This window comes from Panthera tigris, chromosome D2, assembly GCF_018350195.1.
Source record: "Panthera tigris isolate Pti1 chromosome D2, P.tigris_Pti1_mat1.1, whole genome shotgun sequence".
Lineage (NCBI taxonomy): Eukaryota > Metazoa > Chordata > Mammalia > Carnivora > Felidae > Panthera > Panthera tigris.
In genome coordinates this window covers 31,657,580-31,683,134 of record NC_056670.1, presented here as the reverse complement: position 1 = coordinate 31,683,134, position 25,555 = coordinate 31,657,580, and the positions used below count along the sequence as shown (strand labels likewise).

At 48.0% G+C, this 25,555-nt stretch overlaps 1 protein-coding gene across 1 annotated transcript in view; it reads right to left on the bottom strand.

Moving 5' to 3' along the window:
* The window catches only part of CDH23 (cadherin related 23), a 365,372-nt gene that overhangs the window by 288,448 nt on the left and 51,369 nt on the right, over positions 1 to 25,555 (bottom strand). The window contains 3 exon segments of the mRNA XM_042960117.1: positions 957 to 1,049; positions 1,164 to 1,211; positions 1,751 to 1,893. Of these exon segments, the coding sequence (XP_042816051.1) occupies positions 957 to 1,049; positions 1,164 to 1,211; positions 1,751 to 1,893 (284 nt within the window).

Here is a 25,555-nt window from a genome sequence, read left to right as displayed (position 1 = left end):
CCTCAGTTTTCTCATCCACAAACTGAACAGATACTTTCTAAAGACGCTTCTAGGTTCCTGATCCCGTGACATAGAATACAAAGGCGCTGGAACTCTAATGCCGTGGTGCCGACCTGCCTGTCTCTAGTGGATTCCATCTCTCAACGTTCCCATGCCAACCCTTTACTGCTGCCGCCCCACCCAGAGCCCCGAGGGCAGGCCTGAGGGATACCCGGTAGAAGCTCTTTACCCCACCACCTTCAAGGTCTTTGAATTGCTAACTGCCAGCCCAGAAGACTGCCATCAGTCACGGGGAGAGGGACAGTAAGCGACGAGAACCCTAGTACCATCGGGAGCCAGCAGCCAGCTTATTAATGAACCGTTTGTAATGCAATAATTTGTACTTCTCAATTACCAGCAATGGCTTGGTTTTACATGTATGCGCTCATGCAAACACAGAGTACACAGACGACCCAAAGGAGCAGAGGCCCAGGGAGACAATGGGGCTCAAGCATAAGGCTAGGGAAAGAGAGTCCCTTCCTGGAGCCACCTGCTTCCTGTGTCCTGGGGGTGGGGGGGACCCGTTCTGGCCACAGCAAGAAAGCCTGGGGTCAGGCCTGCCAACCCAAGTGCCCAAGGCCCGCACTGGCTATGAATGGAAGGAAAGAGGTCACACTGCCCCTCCCATCTCTTGTCCTGTCCCGCCTCCAGCTGGAGTGGTGGGTCTCGTCCAAGGCAGGCCTGCCATCAGACCTAAGGCTACCACCACCCCTTCTCCTTGAGCAGCAGGCGGGTCCCTACCCTCAGAGATGCTGGCATAGCAACCTGCCCAGAGCCGGTGCCCCAGCTGAGGCGCGGGCAGGAGAAGTAGAATGCAAGATGCCCTTTCTCCAGCTCCAGCCTATTCCCAGGTGGCCCTGGACCGACCACGTGTACCCCACCCCGTGTCCTTCAAGCGTGACGCTGGGGGCTCCTACCTCAGGGATGCGGACGCTGTAGGGCTGATTGTGAAACGTGGGCGCGTTGTCATTCACGTCCCCGACCTGGATGTTCACCTTCCGCGTGATCACCTGGCAAGAGAAGGGTGGGGATTTACTGTCTATCTGCATAGGCCTCAGCCTCTTTCCACCCAACAGCTGGGGACCCTGCCTCCCAGGGCAGCAGGGGCTGCAGGAGACACTCACCCCCTGGTGGTCGCTGACAGAGAACTCCACTGTGAACTCAGACTTGGTCTGAAAGAGAAGACAGGGAGGGGGAGAAGGCAGAGTTAGAGAGAGGCGCCCTGAGCTCCTGAGTCCTGGGCCCTGGGCTCTAACCCGGGCTATGCTTCTAAATCGCTGTGTGCTCTTGAGCAAGTCACTAGACATCTCTGTGGCCACTTCATCAAATGTAAGGAGAAAACAAGGGTTGGGGTTTTCAAACTCATACCTTAATTTGCTAAGGGCTGCTTGTCACCCGTTCCCACATCTCTGGAAAATGTCCTTTAGGGGAACATTTGCTCTTGGGGGTAGACTTGTGCATACTCTGAAGCGACCGTTCTATGGGTCATTGTCCTTCCTACCCATCCAGTGTTGCCCCTTGTTTGGGGACACCCCCAACTAACCCCATTCCCTGGCCCTGGAAGGAGGACACCATTTAGGCAGGAAAATGCTACTTGAAGGTGAGAATGGGGCCTCAGAGGAAAGCCCCTTAAAGATGAGGAGCCACTCTCCCTCAGTGTCTGCCTCCGCCCCCAGGAAAGGACTAGGGTAGGCTTATGGCCAGGTCATACCTCTCTGTCCAGCGGCTGCCGCAGCCACACCACACCTGTGTCAGGCTCCACGGCAAAGAAGCGGGAGGCCTCCTCCCCAGACACGCCAAACACCAGGGGGTCGTTGTCCATGTCTCGGGCCAGCAACTGGGTCACAGAGGAACCTGGAAGAGCCATGGGAGAGATCAGAGGGCAAAAATGGGAGGTTGGTCCTCGCTCAGGTGGCTGAATCCCAGCGGGAGAAGCCACCCAGAAGACCGCCAGCAGGTGATTACTGTAAGAGCCCGGTGCATCTCTGGGCTCTGACTCAGGCTACCTGCTTCCATCATGGCCACTCAACACTGTGTATGTGTTTGTAACTGAGAAGTGTCATTCACCACGTTTTAGGTGTGTAACGGACAACTGTGACCTGTGCCTGTCCCCCCTTTTCTGATTTTAATTTGGAGACCCCCTTCTCCGAGTGGCTCAGATGGGGGGCCAGCCCTTCAATTCTTTTGTTCCAGGATGGGCACATATCTCAGCCTTAGCCAATCAAAGCATTCCATCTCCCTAGTCACACTGATTGGTTCAGGGAGGAGCATGTGACCCCAGCTAGCCAATCAAAGCCAGCCCTGGGATTTGTGCTGGAACCACTGGGAAGGAGGAGCCTTCCTTCCGCTGGGGTTGCTAAATTGGCCCCGCCGGCAGCCATCTTTGGCTTGCCCAGGAAGAGACTGTCTGAGAATGAGGCCAACAAGGAGAAAAACAGAGCCAAATGGTGCACAGAAAAATGGCTCCTGAAAGTTTGAGGGTGTGCAGACAGCTGTGCCTGATATAAGCTGTAACCTCTGGACTTCTCGGCTATATGGGCTAATAAATCTGCCTCCCCCTCTTCTTTTTTGTTTTTTCGTTTGAGTCAGACGAGCTGGATTTCTGCCTTTTGCAAACGGAAGCACCCTTTCTAATTCAGAATATATTACAAAACTTGGCATTCACCCAACAGTGACCAGGTGCTGGCCTTGTGCTAAGTGCTGGAGTACACAGAGGTTAGGAAGATGTGACCCAGCCTCGAAGAACTCCAGGCTAGGACTGGCTTTAGGTGAGGTTTCTGTTCCCAGGAAGAGGACTGAGGCTGTCCATCTTCACCAGGAATCACAGCCCTGGCCAGAAGCCCCCAGGATGCCTGGCCTACAGCGATAGCGTAGGGCATCTTCTCCCGGCGATCACAGCCCTCTCTAGGTAGCCTTCAGTCAGGGTACGCAGCCCCCCTGGTTTGTCTGGGATGGAGGTGGAACACATACTAAAACCGTGAGGTCCCAGACAACTGGACTGGCTGGCCACCTTAGTTTCAGGTGGTCCTCAAGCCTCCAGGAACTGTACGAAATGTTGAGAGTACAGTATCGCTTTCTGCAGAGAGGATCTATAGTCTTCGCCTGATTCTCAAAGGGGTGGCTAGATTAGAATCATGGCTTTGGGCCAATCACTGCTTTTAAAGCCTCAGTTTCCCCTATAAGATGGAACAGATACGCTTTCTTCCCAAATACAGATTCTTATGTTTACTGAATAGCTCTGATCATCAAGCTAAGCGAGAAAGGATTGCAAACTCTGGGACTGTCATCTAGAAAAGAACGCTAATGAGCTTTTCTAAAGGACAGTTCTAACGTGACAATGACAACTAAGGTTTCTGTGCCCTAACCACATTCTAGACAGTGGGCTAACGGGTTTCCGTGGACTTTCTGATTCGATCCTTACTGCTATTCTCCCCATTTAACACATAAGGTAACAAAGAGTGTTTAAGTAATTAACCATGGCACACAGTAAATGGCAGAGCTGGAATTCAGATCCTAGGCATTCTGGGTCCAGAGCCCATGTTTCTTCCCACGACCCTACACATCTCAACACTTGATATGTGAACTCCAGATGCAGGATTTCTATAAACATGACCCTATCAGACCCTAACCAGAAGCTTGGAAAAGGAAGACACTGGGCAATCACTGGGCTCTTAGGATATAGCAGACACAGTGCTAGGCTCATTCACATGGGTTCTCTCATGAAATCCACCACCACCAACCCCAGCAACTCTGTTTAGTAGCCATTATTCTACCCATTTTACAGACTAGGAAGTTGAGGATCAGCGAGGCAAAGTGTCCTCTCCAAGGTCACACAACACAGCAGGATATGGCAGCATCCAAGATAATGGGAGAAGGTGAGAGGTAGGAGGAGGAGGAGGAGGAGGAAGAGGAGGAAAATCATAGAACAGAGTTGGAATGACCTCAGAGACATTTTGGAGAGTCCAGGTCCAACCTTCCCATTTTAAAGATGGAGAAGCTGAAGGCATTTAGCTAGCTGCTCAAAGTACAATGGTGGGAGAAAGAGTCAGTCAACTAGAACCCAAGTTTCCAGACTCCCAGTACAGTGCTCTTTCTGGATGAGGAAGGAGGAAGAAGTCATCGATAGACCAAACACCTCACAAGGCATCTATATTGTTCAATGGCAAGCAATTGTTTCATTTTTTTTTTAATTTTTTTTTTGCATTTATTTATTTTTGAGAGACAGAGAAAGAGCACAAGTGGGGGAGAGGCAGAGAGAGAAGGAGACACAGAATCCGAAGCACGTTCCAGGCTCCGAGCTGTCAGCACAGAGCCCGATGCTGGTTTTGAACTCACACACCGTGAGATCATGACCTGAGCCAAAGTCGGATGATCAACCGACTGAGCCACCCAGGCGCCCCGCGATTGTTTCATACTAAAATAAATGGGAATGTTTTGGAACACAATCTAACAGTTTATTTTTTTTTTGAAGAGAATTTTTTTTTAATGTTTATTTATTTTTGAGAGAGAGAGCATGAGAAGGAGAGAAGCAGAGAGAGGGGGGATCTGAAGTGGGCGCCGTGCTGACAGCAGAGAGCCCAACGTGGGGCTCGAACTCACAAACCATGAGATTAAGACCGGAGCCGAAGTTGTATGCTCAAACCAACTGAGCCATCCAGGAGCCCCCGTCTAACAACTTATTTTTAAAGACATAACCTAAAGCAATAAAAGAATTTCCAGCCTCCCCCTGACTTCTAGTCATACCCATATCCTTTCCATTACCCTCAAGTGTCCTTTAATGGCAAAGTTTGAGGAACACTGACCTACTTCCCAATTTCTTGGGGAGATTCCCTATGAGGACAGGTCCTGTCTGTCCACTACGAGTCCATGGCAGCCCCCTGGAGTGAACACTTCACTTGCCAACCACCTTCAGGGGCCAGCCCAGGTGGGGAATATGGGACCAAGCTCTCTGGTAGCCGAGGGGATTCTGGAAAAGACCACACTGGCCCTCTAGCCAAGGTCAGATGACTCGGTCTGATATCCCAAATGGTTCTCTCGGGCCTGGTGCTCAGGCCCTTCCAAGAAGGGGGGCACTGGGCAGGACATGGATGGGGCTATCAACTGCTGTCACCCACCCTATAATTTCCCGGACTTTTATCCATTTTCCCCTCAATTATGTGCTGCTCAAAATGGTCCTTTTCGGCTTCCTCGCAGGCTCTTGCCTGCTTATGCCTTCTTTGTGTCCCAGGTAATTGCTAGTGACCTTTTCTAAGTGTACTAATTAAAGGTGCCGATTTAATATTATATTTAAGACAAGACGCCCCGCAATTTTCCAGCTGGGCACATGCTCCCCCGCCCAGGGCTGTTCTGCTACTCTGTAGAAGCTGGGCCTCGCTTTGGCTTCTCCTGGACACGGGGTTCATTTCTCCAACAGGGAGGCTTCTAGCAACCTCTGCACCATTCACCCAGGAAAGAGGCCAATCTATGGGGCCCAGCCCCAGCCCAATGGCCCTAGAAGCGGCCACTCAGGAGAACCATCCCGGCTATGGGACCATGGGGTACACATCCCACATTCTACGTTTGTTTCCTGGCAATACACCCTGCGACTCAGGCTTTGGAATACCTGGAGTTTGGCTTTGTTTTGTTGTACAACTGGGATAAAATACATCGTTAACCATTTTAACGCATACCATTCAGTGATATCGGTACATTCACAGTGTGGCCCGACCACCACCACCATCTGCTTCTAGAATATTTTCCTCATCCCCAAGGAAACCCAAACCCACGAAGCAGTCACTCCCCGTTTCCTCCCTCCCCCGGCCCTGGCAACCACTAACCCACTGTCGGTCCCTCTGAATTTGCCTGTTCTGGATATTCCATATACATGGAATTATTTGAGATGTAGTCTTTGGGTCTAGCTTCTTTCACTCAGAATAAAGTTTTCAAGGTTCACCCTGTTGTGACACGTAATAGTACATTAATCCCTTTCCATTGCTGAGTAACATTCCATCGTATGGAGATACCACATTTTGCCTATCCGTTCATCCGCGGACGGACGTTTGGGTGGTTTCCACCTTTTGGCTATTGTGAATGGCAGTTGTGGACAAGTTTTTGTTGGAACCCTTGTTCTCAGCGCTTTTTGAATACGTACCTAGGAGTAGAATTGCTGGGTCCTATGGTAATTCTACACTTCACTTATTAAGGACCCACCAATTATCTTCCACAGCAACTGCACCAATGATATGGTGCATCCCACCAGCAAGGGATGAGGCCTGGAGCTCCTTCCAGTGGGAGGAAGGACACTCGGTGATTCACCGGGGCTGGGCGCCTCCTGTACGGTGGAGAGATGGGAACCGGGCAGCGCTCCCTACCCGATGCTACCGGTACCCTGCCCGCTGGGCCTCAGCACATCCCAATGTCACACACGCCAGCCCGATCTCCAAATGCCAGCCTGGGGACCCTTTGCCTGAGGGTTCTGGCCTTCTGGCCGCAGCGCTCAAAGAATGACTGAGGCAAAGCCACGGATGAAGAGTTGGCAGATAATGGTTCCCGCTCCCTCACCCCTCGGGGGCTGGTGCAGAGGCTGCATTATACGCTGGCTCTCTGAGTTCCCCATCGGGACTCAAGCTCCAGTGGCCCTCAGAGCGGGGGCAGGGGGGGGGGCAGGGTGTCTAGCTGGTCAAGCTTCTTCTCCCTGTCTCACCTCCTCGCTCCCCACCTACGCTTTCCAGAATCCCTTCCCAACAAACGGTTTGCACTTCAACCCTCATCACAAGGCTTTGGGGGGAACCCACATAAGATACCCCCTAAAATTGCGGCAACAGCATCATCCAGAAGCCTGTAACAAGACAGATGCCCAGGCCCCGCTCACTCTGCTGGCCCGAGGAGAGCCCAGAGTGTGAACGTTTAAATAGCAGCCCCGCTCTCCCTACAAGAGACCCTGCCGCACAGCCAGGTTAGGAAGTCGGGGGACTGGTTTATAGCAGGGTGATATTCAAATATTTAACAATGGGCACAGTATAGGCATCAACCGATCAGAAAGGATGCTGGCCGTAAACAAACAGACCGGCGAGTACTGCCTGTAAGTCAGCCTGGTTTATGGCTCACATTTTAGATGCAGAGAAAAGCTTCTCGGGCCCCAGGATGATTTAAAGGCTCAGTCTTCGGGCTCTTGGCTCAATCAGTGCTGCGGGAGGACTCTCTGTTCTTGGCACCCGCCCCCACCCCCCGCCCTGGCCTCACGGGGAAAGGTAACTCAGCAAGGCTAGCCCCTCTCCACTCTGTGCCAGCCCAACCCGGAGTCAGGGGCAAGCCTAACCTCATGGGTAGAAAGGAGGACTTTGAAGACCTGAGATTCCTGGACACGCATGCTCACAGCAGCATCATTCACAGCAGCCAAAAGGTGGAAGCAGCCAAGTGTCCATCGATGGAAGGATGGATAAAGAAAATGTGGTGCATACATATAATGGAACGTTATTCAGCCTTAAAAAGGAAGGGATGCTGTGCTCAGTGAAGTAAACCAGCCACACAAAAGACAAACACTGGATGGTTCCACTTACATGAGGGACCGAGTGTAGTCAAATTCAGACTCTGGAAGTAGAAGGTTGGCTGCCGGCGGCTGGGGGGGAGGGAGGAATGGGGGGCTGTTGTTCAGCGGGTACAAAGTTTCAGTTTTGCAAGATGGAAAGAGTTCTGGAGACTTGTTACATAACCACGGGAATGCACTGAATGCTACTGAACTGTACGTTCAAAGGTGGCTAAGGTGGCAAATTTTCTGTTACGTGGATTTTACCACCATTAAAGAATTTAAAACCAAAACTTAAATCGGATTATGTGCAAGGCCCTAGCGATCTGGCCTGAGACACCTCCCACCGCATCACACACAGGCCCCTGGACTTGCCCCTCCCTGGCCCTTCCTTCTGTTCCTGAACAGTTTGTGGCTGCCCCAGGGCCTTTGCCCGGTTGTGCCTTCGGCTGGGAGTGTCCCTACCCTGGCAGCTTCCTCACTATACACCTCTCGGTCCAAGGGCTACCTTCTCAGAGAGGCTTTCTCCAACACTCGATCATACAGAGAGGGCCTATCTAAAGAGAAGCCCCGTCACTCTGTGTCCCTGCACCCCGTGTCACGGTCTTCACGGCTCTCCCTGCTCGGAGCTGATTTTGTTTGCTCACCTGACCTGTAGACTGCGTGCCCCAGCCCCCTGCCTGCCACACAAGCCTACCCACATCGGCTCCATGGGGTGCGGCCTGGCCTGTCACGTTCCCTGTTGTACCTCCGGGGGCTGGCATCTTAGGGGCGCTCAATCAAGAGCCGCTGGGTGAACAAACGAGCCCTGCCAACTGCCAGAGTTCCTATGCAACAACAGTCCCCAAAGTTGTGTAGATCTGTGAGCCACAAGGAAGGGAGAGAGTATAGCCAGTTAATTCCTAATTATGTATACTAATGGACAGGAAAAAGCATGGCTAATCAAAACCTAACAATGCCCAAACCAGTAGTGCTTGGATGCAGGCAGAATCATAGGGGGACACTGGCTGGGGGCCCAGTGTCTCAAGAAGTAGATCTGTACCCGATCCTTTATGGCAGTGTACCCCAATCTGGGGCCATGTACTCTATCCTGTGACGCTGTACCCCATCCAGGGGTAATGTACCCTATCTTGGGACCATCCTCCCCATCCTGGGCCATGGACCCCATCCTGGGGGCTGTGTACCGCATCCTTGAGGCCAGGGACCCCATCCAGGGGCCCTGGCTGGGGTAGCGATCCACTCAGTAGGCTACAAATGCGCCTGGGAGGCACAGGCTGGCGACACATCCCCCCAGTGGCCTCAGCCCCTCAGCAGGAGGCCACGTCCGTCTTCCTGGCAAGGGCTGGACAATCACAGCTCTCCCTGCAGCCGTGCTGGGCCCACGCCGCTCGCCGAGATGACTGCTATTACTATTACTGTTATTTGCACCGAGGGGCACAGGCTGGGGGTGGCGTGTCAGGCACTCCCGGAGAGCTGTGAGTTTCGCCTGCCAGACGAGGGGCGGGCCAGAAACTTAGGCAGGCCCCCGGTAGCAGCAAGGCTTGGTGCTTATTCTGGACGGGGGAAGGTGACAGCTGTCGGCTCTCCGAACACGGACAGGGTGCCACAGGATGGAGGGAGGGCAGAGAACACTGCACTCCTCCCGGCGGCAGCCTCCTCCTGCAACAAACCCCCGCCTGTGCTGCCCCCGCTCTGAGTCCTCCCGTGGCGCCCGCAGAATTCAACGCACTCCTTCCCCAGACGGCCGACGCCCTCCCATCCTGTGCTCAGCCCCCTGGCCAGTCACATTCCCGCTGCATCCCTGGGGCTCCGTCCGCCAGGCAGCTGCCCTCCCTCAGGCACACTGTGGTCTCCACGCTCCTATGCTGTGCGGCTGTTCCTTCAGCCTGGAAGGCCGCTCCTCCTTGCCACTGCCCCTCAGTCCCAGTCATCTGTAGATGTGTGCCTCAAATGCCACTCCGGTCACACGGTTCTCTCCCCTCGGCGCTCCCTGGGCTGCCGTTTGTACCTCCGTGCAGCACAGCACGGCCATCGCCCCTTGAAGACGGAAGCTGATGTCCTGGGACGTGTTTGGCAAACCTCCCCACCCCTCCAGGATTAACTGTGGCGCCTCTCCTGAGGCCAAGGAGCTAGCCAGTTCCTTCCCTTGCCCAAGCAGACGCTGCTCATCGATCGTGGCTCCCGTTTCTGTTGCCATAGTCAACTCCAGAACCCCTTGCAACCCTTGGTCGTATGCAGCCACTGCTGGCCAATCTGCAAAGGCGTGTGAAAGCAAACCTAAAAGGACTTCTCATCAGCCCTGACCTACTGGCCCTTCCCATCCAGGGGCCACAGACCTTGCAGTCGGCTCCTACCAGGCTCAGGGCAGTGAGAAGGGACAGAATCAGACGTGGAGCCTTGGGATGAGCTCAGAAACCAGGGCTAGTCACGGCCGAAGTGAGAACCAAAAAGACAAAGCCCCCCATGGTGCAGCAGGAGAAGCAGGGGTCCTGGCAAGGACAGGGCTGTGCCCTGGTGAGTGGCTGACGAGGAGCAGCAGATGATAGGCCCTGACCCCAGATTACAGGCCATGGGTTACGACCAGGTCTTTCTGAGAATAACCACCCTCCCTTCCCCATCGCCACGGGATCTGCTGCACAAGCCCCAAGCCCACCCTTCTCCTCCTGGTCCGGGGGGCCCAGCGGCACTGGTGTTGGTCTCTGTCACAGCCAGGGGCTCCTGCCCGCTGCCTCTCCCCCAGGACGAGCCCCCCAGAGCCTGGGCTGGCCTTGGAGCCTACAATCTCATTTGTCTCTCCTCTGGGATCAGACAGGCCTGTTAAGAGTCTTGATTCCTGCGGATAATCTCATTTGTCTTAGGTTCACCCTCCCCATTCTTCTGCCTTCAGTCAGGCTCCTTCCTCCTCATACCCCCCTCCCCACCCCAGGGGCCTGAACTTGGTTTGACCTCTGAGGAGCTGATTTTTGTTTTGGGTGTTTGTTGGCGGGGTCCTAGGCCCTGCTCTATCCCCCCCAGGGGAAGCCAGAGTGAGCCTTGACGCAGACCCCCCCCCTCTCCTGAGAGGCAGGTGGCCCCCCGGCCTGCCTCTGCTGACCCGCTTCCTCACTCGCATCAGAAAACCCTTGCTCTGGATAAAGGGAACCGTCTGTCTGCAAAACCCATGGCCATGTTCTGCCTCTCCTGCAGCTTGGTCCCCTCAGAGCAGATGGCACGAACGGTCAGGTGGAAAGGAAACCAGCACTCACGGAGCATCTACTGGTTGCCAGGCGCCATGCCCAGTGGTTTTCGTTCATTCCCACTGCCATCTATTTCTCGCCGTGACCCCACAGAGAGGGACTAGCGTCCCTACTATGCAGACGAGAGAAGCGAGGTGCGGAGGGGTAAAGGGACCGACCCAAGGTCCCACAGCTAGGAGGTGGCAAGCACGAGGATTTGAACTCTAGTCGGTCTGACTCAGAATTCATCGTCCCTCCACCACCCTCACGGCTTCTATCGCAAAGCCTTTTATCCAAGCCCTAATCTGAGAAGCTAAGCATTGCCCTCTGCTCACCCGCCAGAGACCGACCCCCCCAGCCCCGTGTATTAGGCCCCTCCATAGTTTAGGCCGCTCTGGACCCCTGGGTGACTGGGCTGGGCCGAAGAGGAGTACCCTTGAGGCAGAGACTGTGGGCCCCCCTCCTCCATCACCCTGCCACAGCCCGCTTGTCACCAGCTAGCAAGATGGCGAGTCCCTCGTGAGAGTCAGAAAAGGGATGGCTGGCTCACCTGGGCGCGCAGGAGTCCGAGGGCCAAGGGGACAAGCTAATTCAGCAGAGAAGGAGACATTAAGCAGGGCAGGATGATAGAAACCAGAAGTTTTAGCGGCAGGGAAGAGGAGGAGCGACCTGTCGTTGTTGTTTTAAAGCAATAAAGCCCAAGAGGAAAGATCAGACATAAAAATATTTGAGGGACGTGGCCCCGAGTCTCAGAAACTCAGAGCTCTTCCTCTTCTGGCACAAGAGAACAAATAAAATCATCATTGCCAAGGGCTGCCAGGCCCAGAGGCAGCCATCAATGTGCTCTAAGCCCCTGTAACCTTATGAGTCACAGAGAGGTTCAGTTACTTGCCTAAAGTCACACAGCTAGCATATGACAGAAGTGGGATTGTTCAGCCACCCATCTAATCCCCGGTGACGCCATCTACAGTCCTTCATTCATTCACTCCGCAAACGCTGCCTAGCACCTGCTCCGTCCTGGGCGCTGGTGATACAATAGTGAACGAAACGGACAGAAGTCCCTGCCTTCCTGGAGTCGACATTCCAGTGGACACAGCTACAGGCACCACATGCTTTTCCTGGCCTCTCACAGGCACAAGGGGGAAGCATGAGCCAGGGGTGTGGGGTTTGGTCACAGTCCATATGTACGAAGAACCCCATTCCTACCCTTTGCCCTGGTTCACGCATGGGCTGTGACCCCCAGGATGAGCACTTGGCAGGGGAGTGAGGACACGGGACACAGGATCAAAGGGCACAGAAGACAGTTCGAGAGGAAGACGGCCTCGGTGAAACCCCTCTAAATAAGACAGAGAGAAGCAGTCAGACATAGAACTGACACGGCTGCCTCGGTCGGTGCTCACAGCAATGACCTCCTGTGTGATGTGGGGCACTCATTCCCCTCTCTGAGCTCCCTTTCCCCGCTGACGCCACGATGGAGCTGAAGAAAACGGCGAAAGCACACAGGTCCTTGGGGAGAATCCATTCCAAGCCCGGCAAATGGGCCAGGGGTTCGTGTGCCACCCCCGGTCGCGGCTGCACGGGCACTGTATGGGGAAGGATCTCGAGGCTGCGTGGGTTCAGCAGGAAGGAACACTGTGATCCGTTAGACACCTGATGTGAGCAGGGGACGGGGGGTTAGCTGTACATGCGCCACACTCACATCCTCGATGAGGCCAGTGAAGTCATTTTACAAAGGAGAAAGCGGGGCCGGGCATCTCCGTGCCGAGTCCGCGGCCACCCAGCTAACGGCGACAGGTGGCAGGGCTGAGTGAGACTCAGATCAGTCTTGGGCTCCCAGTACCCTTCCCACCACACCACATTAAAGTCCCACCCAGTTAGGGGCGCCTGGGTGGCTCAGTTGGGTGAGCATCGACTCTTGATTGCAGCTCAGGTCATGGTCTCGTGGTTCGTGGGTTCGAGCCCTGCGTCAGGCTCTGCACTGACATTGTGGAGCCTGCTTGGGATTCTCTCTCCCTCTCTCTGCCCCTCCACCACTTGTGTGCTCTCTCTCTCGCTCTCTCTCTCTCCCTCTCTCCTCTCCATGTCTTTCTCGAGTAAATAAACATTAAAAAAAATTTTTTTTAAGTCCCATCCAGTTAAAATACCTACAAGACTATGGTCCCATTTGCCACACCATGTACAAGGCCATGTGCAAGGCACTGTGGAGGAGAGAAGGGCACAGACACCCCAGCCCCATCTGGCAAGGCTTCCCATACTGGTCGAGAAACCCGGGGTATCTCTTCACCTGTCAGGCCCGACAGCCAGGGTCTGGGCTGGACTGGATACTCCTTTCTGCGCAGGAATAGCAGCCTGAACAAGAAGTAGCCATGAATAAAGGGACTCCAGAATGCTCTGTTTGACCTTCCTGAGTCCTTGCTTCTTCCGCTCCCAGGCCCAGGGGGGCTGAAGTCCTGTCACAGGGGCCGGGAGAGCCAAGCGGTAGTTACCAGATTTAATAACAGTGATAATAGTGGGGTGGGTATTTTTTTTTCCCTTCTCCTGAAACTTTTCAATTCATTGAACTGTTCAATTAACTTTACAAAAGGAAATGTGGAAAAATGACGGCAAATTGAACTTGACATTATCATTAAAATAAACAGAGCACTGCAGGCCTTTAAAGGCTCACAAAGAGATTATCCAAACATTTGTAGGCACGTGCTGACTCCTTCCTGCTCGCCGGAACCCTGGCACTCTCCCTCCTGCCCGAGCCCGTGCCCTAGTCAACGCTCACACTCCCCTGGCTCTGAATGAGGCCGTGGTTACACCCCCCGTCACCAGCCCCTACCCCCAGTGTGAACACGAAGGTGGGGGCCAGGCTCTGCTAACCAGCTGTTATCTCCGGCGTGTCCCTTCCCTCTCTGGCCAACGACGGGAAGTCCAGTGGGTCTCAGGCCTGGCTGCACGCCAGATTCCAGGTCCTAGTCATTTAAAATTCTTTTCAAAGGGAATTTGAACCTTAAGGTCTGACTTCAGAATGCCAGCCCCTGCTGTGCCCCATCCCTTAGCCAGAGCCCAAGGCCCAGAGGCTCCTCTTCTACCTCCCAACGGCAAGAAAAAATACTCAGAAACTAAGAATGGTGTCACGGGGAAGCAGGTGAGAAAGACACCCTTCCCCTCACCCCTGCTCCACCCCCCACTCACCACCGCGAAGGAGGCCAGAAAAGTCCCTCCAGAAATCACTTCCTCTTTGAGGAGACTCGTAATTACCCACAATGATCACAGCACCATTCATTTTGCCCTAAAATTAATACATCACGTTGAGAATGATATCGCGCTAATTTATCACAAGATTTATGAAACTTGCACTTTTTCTAATGAGATTTATGCAAATGCTGCTCTCGACACTGTTTGTGTTTTAAAAAGTTTTGATAGGGAAGCGGGGGTCCAGCCCAGCTGGCTGAGGTGCCACCTCTGCTCAGGGGCCGGAGGGGAAAGGCTCTATGGTGGCTCCTGCCCTCGGAGGACCCCAGGTGAGCAAGCCCCTTGGCCTTCCCACTGGGCTCTTCCCTCAGTCCCATCTCTCCCCTCATCTGGAGCCAGCCCTCCCTGCGGGTGCCCCTGCCACCTCAGGTGGGGAGACCCTTACAGGTGGTGGGGCTGCTTCTCTGCGATGAGCAGGGATCTCTCTCACCCAATCAGAAGCCTCCAGGACAGCATATCACCCGCCCGGGCATGAGACAAGAGAGGCACATAGGAAGCAAAATTCAAGATGGCACTCACTCTCAGGTGCTGACCCTATACTTGTACAAGTCTCAGAGTGTCCCCTAAAATGTTGTGCCCTGGGTGCCTCTCCTGCCTCACCCTAGGCCCCACCTTGCCACTAGCTACCATTTACTGAGCACCTGTTGTATGACAGGTACTCTGTTAAGCACTTCACACACACGGTCTCATTTACTATTTGCCACAGACCTGTGAGAAAGGTATTCCCACCCTCAAATAAAGGGACTGAGTCTCAGAGAGGTTTAGCGATTTGCCCAAGATCACACAGCTAGGAAGAAGTGGAGTCAGAATTCAAAGGCAGGTCCATCTGACCCTGAAGACAACGTTTTTATTCAGTACTGACTCCAAATGAGTCACAGAGGACTTCCCTCTTCTGGGAGTTTAGTAATACTATATATCGAAGGGTCATAGCCCACATACTCAGTGACCCAGAACAGAGATGAAAATCAGGAAATTAGCCCCAAAGGTCTTTGGGCAGCTAAAAGTCATAGCACAAAATCCGTACACTAAATTTTTTTTCAATATATGAAATTTATTGTCAAATTGGTTTCCATACAATACCCAGTGCTCATCCCAAAAGGTGCCCTCCTCAATACCCATCACCCAACCTCCCCTCCCTCCCACCCCCCATCAGCCCTCAGTTTGTTCTCATTTTTTAAGAGTCTCTTATGCTTTGGCTCTCTCCCACTCTAACCTCTTTTTTTTTTTCTGCCCCTCCCTCATGGGTTCCTGTTAAGTTTCTCAGGATCCACATAAGAGTGAAAACATATGGTATCTGTCTTTCTCTGTCTGGCTTATTTCACTTAGCATCACACTCACCAGTTCCATCCACGTTGCTACAAAGGGCCATATTTCATTCTTTCTCATTGCCACGTAGTACTCCATTGTGTATATAAACCACAATTTCTTTATCCATTCACTAGTTGATGGACATTTAGGCTCTTTCCATAATTTGGCTATTGTTGAGAGTGATGCTATAAACATTGGGGTACAAGTGCCCCTATGCATCAGCACTCCTGTATCCCTTGGGTAAATTCCTAGCAGTGCTACTGCTGGGTCATAGGGTACGTCTATTTTTTATTTTTTGAGGAACCTCCACACTGTTTTCCAGAGTGGCTGCACCAATTTGCATTCCCACCAACAGTGCAAGAGGGTTCCCGTGTCTCCACATCCTCTCCAGCATCTATAGTCTCCTGATTTGTTCATTTTGGCCACTCTGACTGGTGTGAGGTGATATCTGAGTGTGGTTTTGATTTGTATTTCCCTGATGAGGAGCGATGTTGAGCATCTTTTCATGTGCCTGTTGGCCATCCGGATGTCTTCTTTAGAGAAGTGTCTATTCATGTTTTCTGCCCATTTCTTCACTGGATTATTTGTTTTTTGAGTTTGGTGAGCTCTTTATAGATTTTGGATACTAGCCCTTTGTCTGATATGTCATTTGCAAATATCTTTTCCCATTCCGTTGGTTGCCTTTTAGTTTTGTTGATGGTTTCCTTTGCTGTGCAGAAGCTTTTTATCTTCATGAGGTCCCAGTAGTTCATTTTTGCTTTTAATTCCCTTGCCTTTGGGGATGCATACACTAAATTTTAAGACCATTATGAAAAACAGAGATAAGGTCAGGTCCGCCTCAGAACCTGTTTACTCTTGCTTTATATACAATTATAATTAGGTTGTTCTTTGTTTTTTGTTTTTTGTTTTTTTGTTTTTTCAATTCATAGAAATCTCAAGCAGGGACATGAACAATGATAAAAAGCAATAACTTCTGCTGCTCACAAGAGGGAAAGATCAAAACTTCCTGAAAAGTGAGAACTTAAAATAATCTGAGTCCCTCCATTAGTTCCTGTCAATGAGTGTATCATCATAGATGATACACATTGTCATAGAGTGCTGTTCATCGCGATGTTCAATGATGTTCCAAGAAAGTGCTAAATCCTGAGTCATTCCTATGTAAGAAGGCAGGTACATATATAATAGATCTTATGAATATTCCATACAAGTCATTATAATTAAAAGGAATGCTTCCCAAAGTGTATTTCATGAATCATTAATTCCCTAAGATGCTAATGGGTACTCCATGAAAATGCACTCCTTGGTCAAAAAGGTCTAGGCAACACTGCATTAAAGAAATGTAAACAGGGTTCCTTCCTGCAGGACCTCTCAGAGCCTTTCTTACATTAACATGCATTCTGAAGCTGCACAGGTGGTAGAGAAGATACAGCTTTCCCCAGATGAGTGGGTAGATGGAAGGAATCATGGATGGGTGGATGGGTGGGTGGATGAATGGATGGATGGAAGGAAGGAAGGAAGGAAGGAAGGAAGGAAGGAAGGATGAGCAGATGGATGGATGAGTGGGTGGATGGAAGGAATCATGGATGGGCAGATGGATGGACAGATGGATGGGAGGAATGATGGATGGATGGATGGATGGATGGACGTATGAGCAAATGAACAAATGAGTAAAAGAACAAATAAATGAATGAGCTGTTCTCATTCAAGGAGCATATGCAAATCTCTTTTATGGAGAGGAACACATGACTGCAGAGTCTGGGACCACTCCTCCAGATGAATCAGCCCCTCATCCCACCAGGTTATAAGTCACTGTTTCATGATGAGGGAAGTAGGGCCTCCTTAGCTGGACATCAGGTGAGCTGCTTTTTACTCATGCCAAATCCTAAGCACCTGACACACTGAGCTAATAATCATAACTCTAAACATGTGGATGATGCCCAACACTCAGAAAGTGCATTCCCGGCCATTCATTCCAGGTCCTTTGCACCACAGCCCCAGGCAGTGGGCTGGCTAGTGGCTACACACTCTCTTAATGGCAAAGGAACTACAGTTCAGCACAGCTAAATGAGGAGTCCAGAGTCATCCAGTGTGGGCTCCTGGAACTGGAGTCAGACACCCAGTTCCCACTCCTGGCCCCATCTGTGGAACCTAAGCAAGTCTTGTCACCTCACTGACCTCTTTGCTGCCTCAGACTGTTATGGCAAGGGTCATAAGAAAACATAAGAGGAAGTACTTCATAAATCCAGACATCCCAAAGAGGCTTCAATTCCCCCACAGCTGACCCCAACCAAACCACTTCAGACACTCTAGCCGCTGATCTTCTGGTCTGAATCTACTGTCTGACTAGGAGCACCTTGAAGGCAAAGACTGTGACTCTTGTTCCCAGCTCTATGCCCAAAGCCTTTCACAGTGCCTGGCCTGGGTCTGCCCTTTGGTCAGTGTCTGTTAAACAAATAAGTGAGTGAGTGAATGAAGGAATGAATATATGAGTGAATGAAGGAATGAATGAATGATGAATTACTGTGTAAACACAATGTGATTTGATTCTATAGTTTGGAGTTTGGTTTTTCTATTGCTAAAAAGCCATTCGAAGGACTCCATCCCCAGTCTCTACTAAGGCACATCCCAAGGACTATCCTGATGTTTTTGTTTTGAGGGGCAGAGAGCCTTCCCAGTGGGCAAACTGTCTGGTGCCTGTCTGACTGGGAAGGATGTTCTTTAATTAGGTCTGTTTAGTTTTTAATTAGGCAGAGAGGAAGTGTGTGGAGTCCTGGGGGGTCCTCTGTCCATTGGAATCAGGGTTCTTCCTCCTAGTCCCCTGTGGGCAGAGTTGGAAGAGCTCAGGTCCCACATCATCAAAATGGTGTATGCTAGTGGGTTGGAGGTTGGAACGAGTGAGTGAAGACCTAGGGTGGGCTGCAGAGGGGTCTCCTTGCCAGTTAGCCAAGGAACTTCCCAGAGACTTTTTTAGCCATACTTCATGGTTCTCAGTACTGCCCCCTCCCCCACATTCTCTGCATGTTGGGGGTGGAATTCACTCTGGAAACCTGTGGGTAAGACTCTGGCCTCTCTTGTCTCTCTCTCTCCCTCTCTCTCTCTAGCTGGGTCTTCGCTCTTAAACTGTTTTCTGAAATCTGCTTCAAGAGGCCTAGAAAGGGAGGCGGAGAACATGTGCCTCATGCCCTCTAGATCCTTCTGTATTTCACTGCAGACTTGGTATGGGCCAGGTGACCAGTGCCCAGCAGACCATTTCCCCACCAGAGAAGGTCAGACAGCATAGCAGGATGCCAGTGAAAATATCCTATCTCCAACCAAGCAAATGAAGGAAGTACCGGCTGTCTTCCCACCCCCACCTAACGAAGGCTGACATGGCACTCTGTGCAGCTGGGCACAATGAAGCAAAGAGCCCCTGAATGGGCTTCCAGCGGGTTGTAGTGGCCAGGACTGCCCCCCACCCCATAATGCTCCAGTGGAGAAGGGCATCCTCTGGCTCCAGTAAGAATCACAGACTGTCAGAGCTGGATGGGGACTCAAATATCATGAAATGCCCTCAGACTGCTTATAGGGACATGGAGGCCCAGGGTGGGTGGGGCTGGACAAGGTCCCATATACAGTGACAGAGTCAGGACTAAAATCTTGCTCTCCTTTGTCACAGTTAAGTGTTTTCCTTCCTCATCTCTTCCAAAATGTATCTCCCACTACCTACCAACTTTGCTGTATACCTTCTACCCACAAATTGTACCAGATATATCAAGAGAATCATAGTAAACAAAATGTGATATTTCTGGTTGTATCATAAAAGAAGGGCATAGACTGTGACCCTACTTTAGGTTGTAAAAGAAAAACCAACTCCTCCAACAGCAGCTCAGTCAAATGAACCACCACCACTACGGTTCAGTCAAAGTCCTTCCTTGGTAAATGGGTGCCAAGGCTAATGTCATGTTTGGAGAACCTGATTCCAACTCTGTGCCCCAAACTGTGCAAGTATGTTTACTTGATCGGGGACCTCAGGTGACTGGTGTTTCCTAGGGATGTGCCATTGTCAGAGAATCTAGAGGTGCCCAAGTGATGGCCTCGGCCAGGACTAGCACCTCTCCAAGGTGGCTCCTGCTGGGGACGCAGTGTTGGCGGTGGGCGGGGTGGGGGGGAGCCTCACCAACAAGCACAGTCACAACAGTTGCAGCCACCCTGGAGGCCAGCCCTGCCTACCAGTGTACCTGCATCAGTCATAGCCCAGCCATAGAGAAGGGCACTCACAGCCTACACAGGAAATAACCCTGAACCACCTGGTTCTGGTGACCAAGAGGACTGTGTTTCTGGGCCCCATGGGACACCTTCTAAATAAAGCCACTCCTTCAAGACCAGGGGACATAGCTGATCTGACTAATACATAGAGAAAAAAAAATCCACAGAAATTCAGGTAAAATGAGGAAACAGAGGAATGTGTTCCAAATGAAAGAAAAGGATAAAACCTTAGAAAAAGAACTAAACAAAACAGAGATAAACAATCTACCTGATAAAACTTCAAAGTAAAGGTTATAAATATGCTCACTGAACTTGGGAGAAGAATGGATAAACACAGTGGAAAGTTCAAGGAAGAGATAGAAAATATAAGAAAGAACCAATCAGGGCTGAAGAATACAATAACTAAAATGAAAAAAATACACTACTGGGAATCAGTGGCAGATTAGAGAATGAAGAAGAATGAATCAGTGATATGGAAGACAGGATAGTGGAAATCATCCACACTGAACAGCAAAAAGAAAAAAAAATTAAGATAGTTTAAGGGACACGACATCACTAACAATCACATTATAAGGCCCCAAAAGGGAAAGAGAGAAAGAAAGCAGCAGAAAACTTATTTGAAAAAATAGTAGCTAAAAAACTTCCCTTACCTAGGGAAGGAAACATTCAGGTCCAGGAAGCTCAGACAGCCCCAGACTCAAGATGAGCCCAAAGAGGTTCACACTAAGACATAGCAATTAAAATGTGAAAAATTAAACATAAAAAGAAAGAATCAAGAGCAAGAGGAAAAAAAATAGTTGTGTACAGAGGAATACCCATAAGACTATCAGCTGATTTTTCAGCAGAAATTTTGCAGACCAGAAGGGAGTGGCATGATATATTCAAAATGCTTAAAGGAAAAAAGTTACATCCAAGAATACCCTATCCAGAAAGGTTATAATCTTCAAAATTGAAGGAGAGATAAAGAGTTTCCCAGACAAAAGTTAAAGGAGGTCATCACCACTAAACTGGCCTTACGAGAAATGCTAAAAAGACTTCTTCAAGCAGAAAAGGCCATAACTAGAAGAAAATTATGAAAGAAAAAATCTCTCCCTGGTAAAAGCAAATGTAGAGTAAAGGTTAACCACCTATTAAGCTAATATGAAGGTTAAAAACAAAAGATGTAAAATCAATTCTGTCTACAAAAATTAGTTAAAGTAGATACAAAATAAAAAGATGTAAAACATGATGTTGAAAAGATGAAGCATGGGGGAGGTGGGAAGTAAAAATGTAGCACTCTTACAATATGTTCCAACTCAAGCAATCATCAATTTATAATGGACTTCTATGTATAGGGTGTCATACATGAACCTCATGGTAACCATAAACCAAAAACCTATAATAAATACACGCAAAAATAAAGAAAAAGGAATCCAAACATGACACTGAAGAACATCATCAAATCACAAGGGAAGAGAGGAAGGTAAGAAGAAACAGAGAAGAACTACAAAACAAGTAACAAAATGGCAATAAGTACACAGCTGTCAATAATTACTTTAAATGTAAATGGACTAAATGCTCTAATCAAAAGACATAGGGTGACTGAACTAAGAAAAAGACTCATCTATATGCTGCCTACAAGAGACTCACTTCAGACCTAAAGACAATGCAGATTTAAAGTGAAGGGATGGGAAATGAAAAACATCCCATGCAAATGGAAGTGAAAAGAAAGCTGAGATAGCAATACTTAATACCATACAAAATACACCTTAACAGGACAGTAACAAGAAACAAAGAAGGGCATTACATAATGATAAAGGGGTCAATCCAACAAGAGGGCCTAACAGTTGTACATATCTACATAACCAATATGGAAACACGTAACCATATAAAGCAAGTATTAACAAACATGCAGGGAAAAATCAACAGCAATACATAATAGTAGGGGACTTTAACACCCCACTTACATCAATGGGTAGATCATCCAGACAGAAAATCAATAAGAGAAGAGTGGCCTTAAATGACACATTAGATCAGATGAACTTAATAGATGTACAAAGAACATTCCATCCCAAAACAGCAGAATACGCATTTTTTCCAAAAGCACATGGAATATTCTCTAGGATAGATCATATATTAAGCCATAAAACAAGTCTTGATAAACTTGTGAAGACTGAAATCATATCAAGCATCTTTTCTGACCACAATGCTATGAAACCAGAAATCAGTTATGAGGAAAAAAATTGGGGAAAAATCACAAACACATAAAGGCTAAATAACATGCTACTAAGCAACCAATGCATCAAGAAAGAGATCAAACAGAAGTTCAAAAAATGCCCTGACACAAATTAAAATGGCAATGTTACAAAAACTATGAGAGGCAACAAAAGCAGTTCTAAGACAGAAGTTCATAGTGATACAGGCCTACCTCAAGACACAAGGAATATCTCAAATAAACAATCTAACCCTACACAATAAGCAGTCACAAAAAAGAGAACAAAGTCCAAAGTTAGTAGAAGGAAGAAAATAATACAGATCAGAGCAAAAATAAATGATATAGATGCTAAAAAAAATAAGAGAAAGACCAATGAAAATAAGAGCTGGTTCTTTGAAAAGATCAACAAAATTGATTAACCTTTAGCCAAACTCATCAAGAGAAAAAGAGAACACAAATAAATAAAAATCAGAAACGAAAGAGGAGAAATAAACTGACACCACAGAAATACAAAAGGAGCAAAAGAGACTACTATGAAAAATTATATGCCAAGAAACTGGGGAATCTAGAAGAAATGGATAAATTCCTAGTAACATGCAATCATCTATGACTGAATCAGGAAAAAGTAGAAAATCTGAATACATTGATTACAAGTAATGAAACTGAATGAGATATTTTTAAAAACGCCTAAAAAACATTCAGGACCAGATAGCTTCACAGGTGAATTCTACCAAACATTTAGAGAAGAGCTCATATTTATCCTTCTCAAACTATTCCAAAAAAATTGGAAAGAACACTACCAAATTCATTCTACAAGGCCAGCATTACCCTGATACCAAAAGGAGACAAAGACACTAAAGAAAATAAAATTACACCAATTCCCTGATGAACATAGAGGCAAAAATCCTTAATGAAATATTAGGAAAGTAAATTAAATAATACATTAAAAAAATTATTCACTGTGATCAAGTGAGATTTATTCCAGGGATGCAAGGATGGTTCAATATCTGCAAACCAATCAATGTGATACACCACATTAACCAAAGGAAGGATAAAAATCATGTCATCATATAATTATTCACAAAAAGCACCTGAAAAAAATTCAACAATATTCGTGATAAAAAATCCCAAAAACTGGCTATAAAACATACCTCAACATCAGAAAGGCCTGCATATATGACAAAACTCACAGTTAAGTTCATACTCAATGGCGAAAAGCTGAAAACTTTTTCTCTAAGATCAGGAACAACACACCATTCTCATTTTTTTTCCCAACACATTACTAGAAGTCCTAGCAGCCGCAATCAGACAAGAAAAATAAATAAAAGCATCCAAATTGGGAAGGAAGAAGTAAAACTGTCACTATTTACAGACAGACATGATATGATGCTATATATGGAAAATCCTAAAGACTCCACCAAAAAAAAAAAAAAAACCTATTAGAACTAATAAATGAATTTAGGGAAGTTGTGAGATATAAGATCAATATACAGAAATCTGTTGCATTTCTATATAGTAGGAGAAAGAAAAGTTAAGAAAACAATCCCATTTTCAATTACATCGAAAACAATAAAATATCTAAGGATAAACTTAACCAAGGAGGTTAAAGACCTGTACACTGAAAACTATAAGCTATTGATGAAAGAAATCAAAGAAAACACAAATAAATGGAAAGATACACAATGTTCACGTATTAGAAGAATTAATGTTGTTAAAACTTCCATACTGTCCAAAGAGATCTACAGATCCAATGTAATCCCTACTAAAATACCAGTGGCATTTTTCACGGAACTTAAACAAAGACCCTAAAATGTATATGGAACCACAAAAGACCCCATTCTGCCAAAGCAATATTGAGAAAGAAGAACAAAGCTGGAAGTATCAGATTTCAAACTACACTACAAAGCTATAGTATCAAAACAGTATGGTACTGGTACAAAACCCCAAAGATCAGTGGAACAGAATAGAGAGCCCAGAAATAAACCCATGCATGTAAGGTCAATTAATTTATGACAAAGGAGGCAAGAATATACAGTGGAGAAAAGACAGTTGCTTTAATAAATATTGTTGGAACAACTGGACAGCTACATGCAAAAGGATGAGACTGGACCATTTTTTTACACCACACACAAAAATAAACTGAAGATGGATTAATGAACTAAACGTAAGACCTGAAACCTAAACACAAGCAGTAAAGTCTTGGACATTAGTCTTAGCAATATGTTTTTGGATCTGTCTCCTTGGGCCAGGGCAACAAAAGCAAAAAGAAACGATTAGGACTGCATCAAACTTAAAAGCTTTGCACAGTGAAGAAAACTACAATAAAATAAAAAGGCTACCTCCTGAATGGGAGAAGATACTTGCAAATAATATACATGATAATGGGTTAATATACAAAAGCCACAAAGAGCTCATACAACTCAACACCAAAAAAAAAGTCCAATTAAAACAGAGGCAGAGGATCTGAATAGATGTTTTCCCAAAGAAGACATACAGATGGCCAACACACATGAAAAGATGTTCAATAATGTTCACGAATCATCAGGGAAATGCAAATCAAAACCACAATGAGACACCATCTCACACCTGTCAGAATAGCTAGTATCAAAAAGACAAAAAATGACAACTTTTGGTGAGGATGGGAAGAAAAGGAAACGCTGTGTACTACGGGTGGGAATGTAAATTGGTGCATCCACTATGGAGAACAGTATGGAGGGTCCTCATAAAAATTAAATATAGAGATACCCTATGATCCAGCAATTCCACTTCTGGATGTTTATCTGAAGAAAACAAAAACACAAATTCAAAAAGATGTACGCAACCCTATATTCATTGCTGCATTATTTACAATAAGCAAGATATGAAAGCAACCAAAGTGTTCATCGATAGATTAATGGATAACACACACACACACACACACACACACACACACACACACACAAAATGAACTATTACTCAGCCTTTAAAACCAATGAAATCTTGCCATTTGCAGCAACATGGATGGACCTAGAGCCTATCTATTATCCTGAGTGAAATAAGTCAGAGAAAGACAAATACCACATAAGTCACTTTATATGTGGTATCTAAAAACCAAATGAGCAAACAAAACAAAATAGAAACAGACTCGTAAACGCAGAGAACAAACTCATTCTTGCCAAAGATAAAGAAATAAGTGAAGGGAATTAAGAGGTACAAACTTACAATTATAAAATAAATAAGTCATGGGTATGTAGAGTACCGTGTAAGGAATACAGTCAATAATATTGTAATAACTGTGTGGTGATAGATGGTAACTAGACATACGGTGAGCATTTCATACAGTATATAATTGTTGAATCACTATTCACACCCAGGTGCCCCTTATATTTAAACACTCATGAGAAACCATGAGATTGAGCTCCGCATTGAGCACTTGGGATTCTCTCATGCACTCTGCCCCTCCCCCACTCATCTCTCTCTCTCTCTCTCTCTCTCTCTCTCTCCAAATAAATAAATACATATTAAAAAAAAACTAATATAATATTGTATGTCAATGGAAGGGAGGAAGGGAGGGAGGAAAGAAGGAGCAGAAGGGGGCCATGGCCAGCCACACGGCAGGATTGCATGATTCCACAATACCGCCCTCTCAGAGGCCCAGTCTAGAGTGTCTCCCATAAGACTTCTACACCCAGGCAAGGGACTGGGCTCCTCTCTAAAGCCCCCATTCCTCTCCACCTTGTAGCCTCACAATGGCAAAGACGAGGGGCAAAGAAACAATTCCAGCATGGTCACTGTCGAAGGGGGCGCTTTCATAAGTGAGGTGCGTAAGCT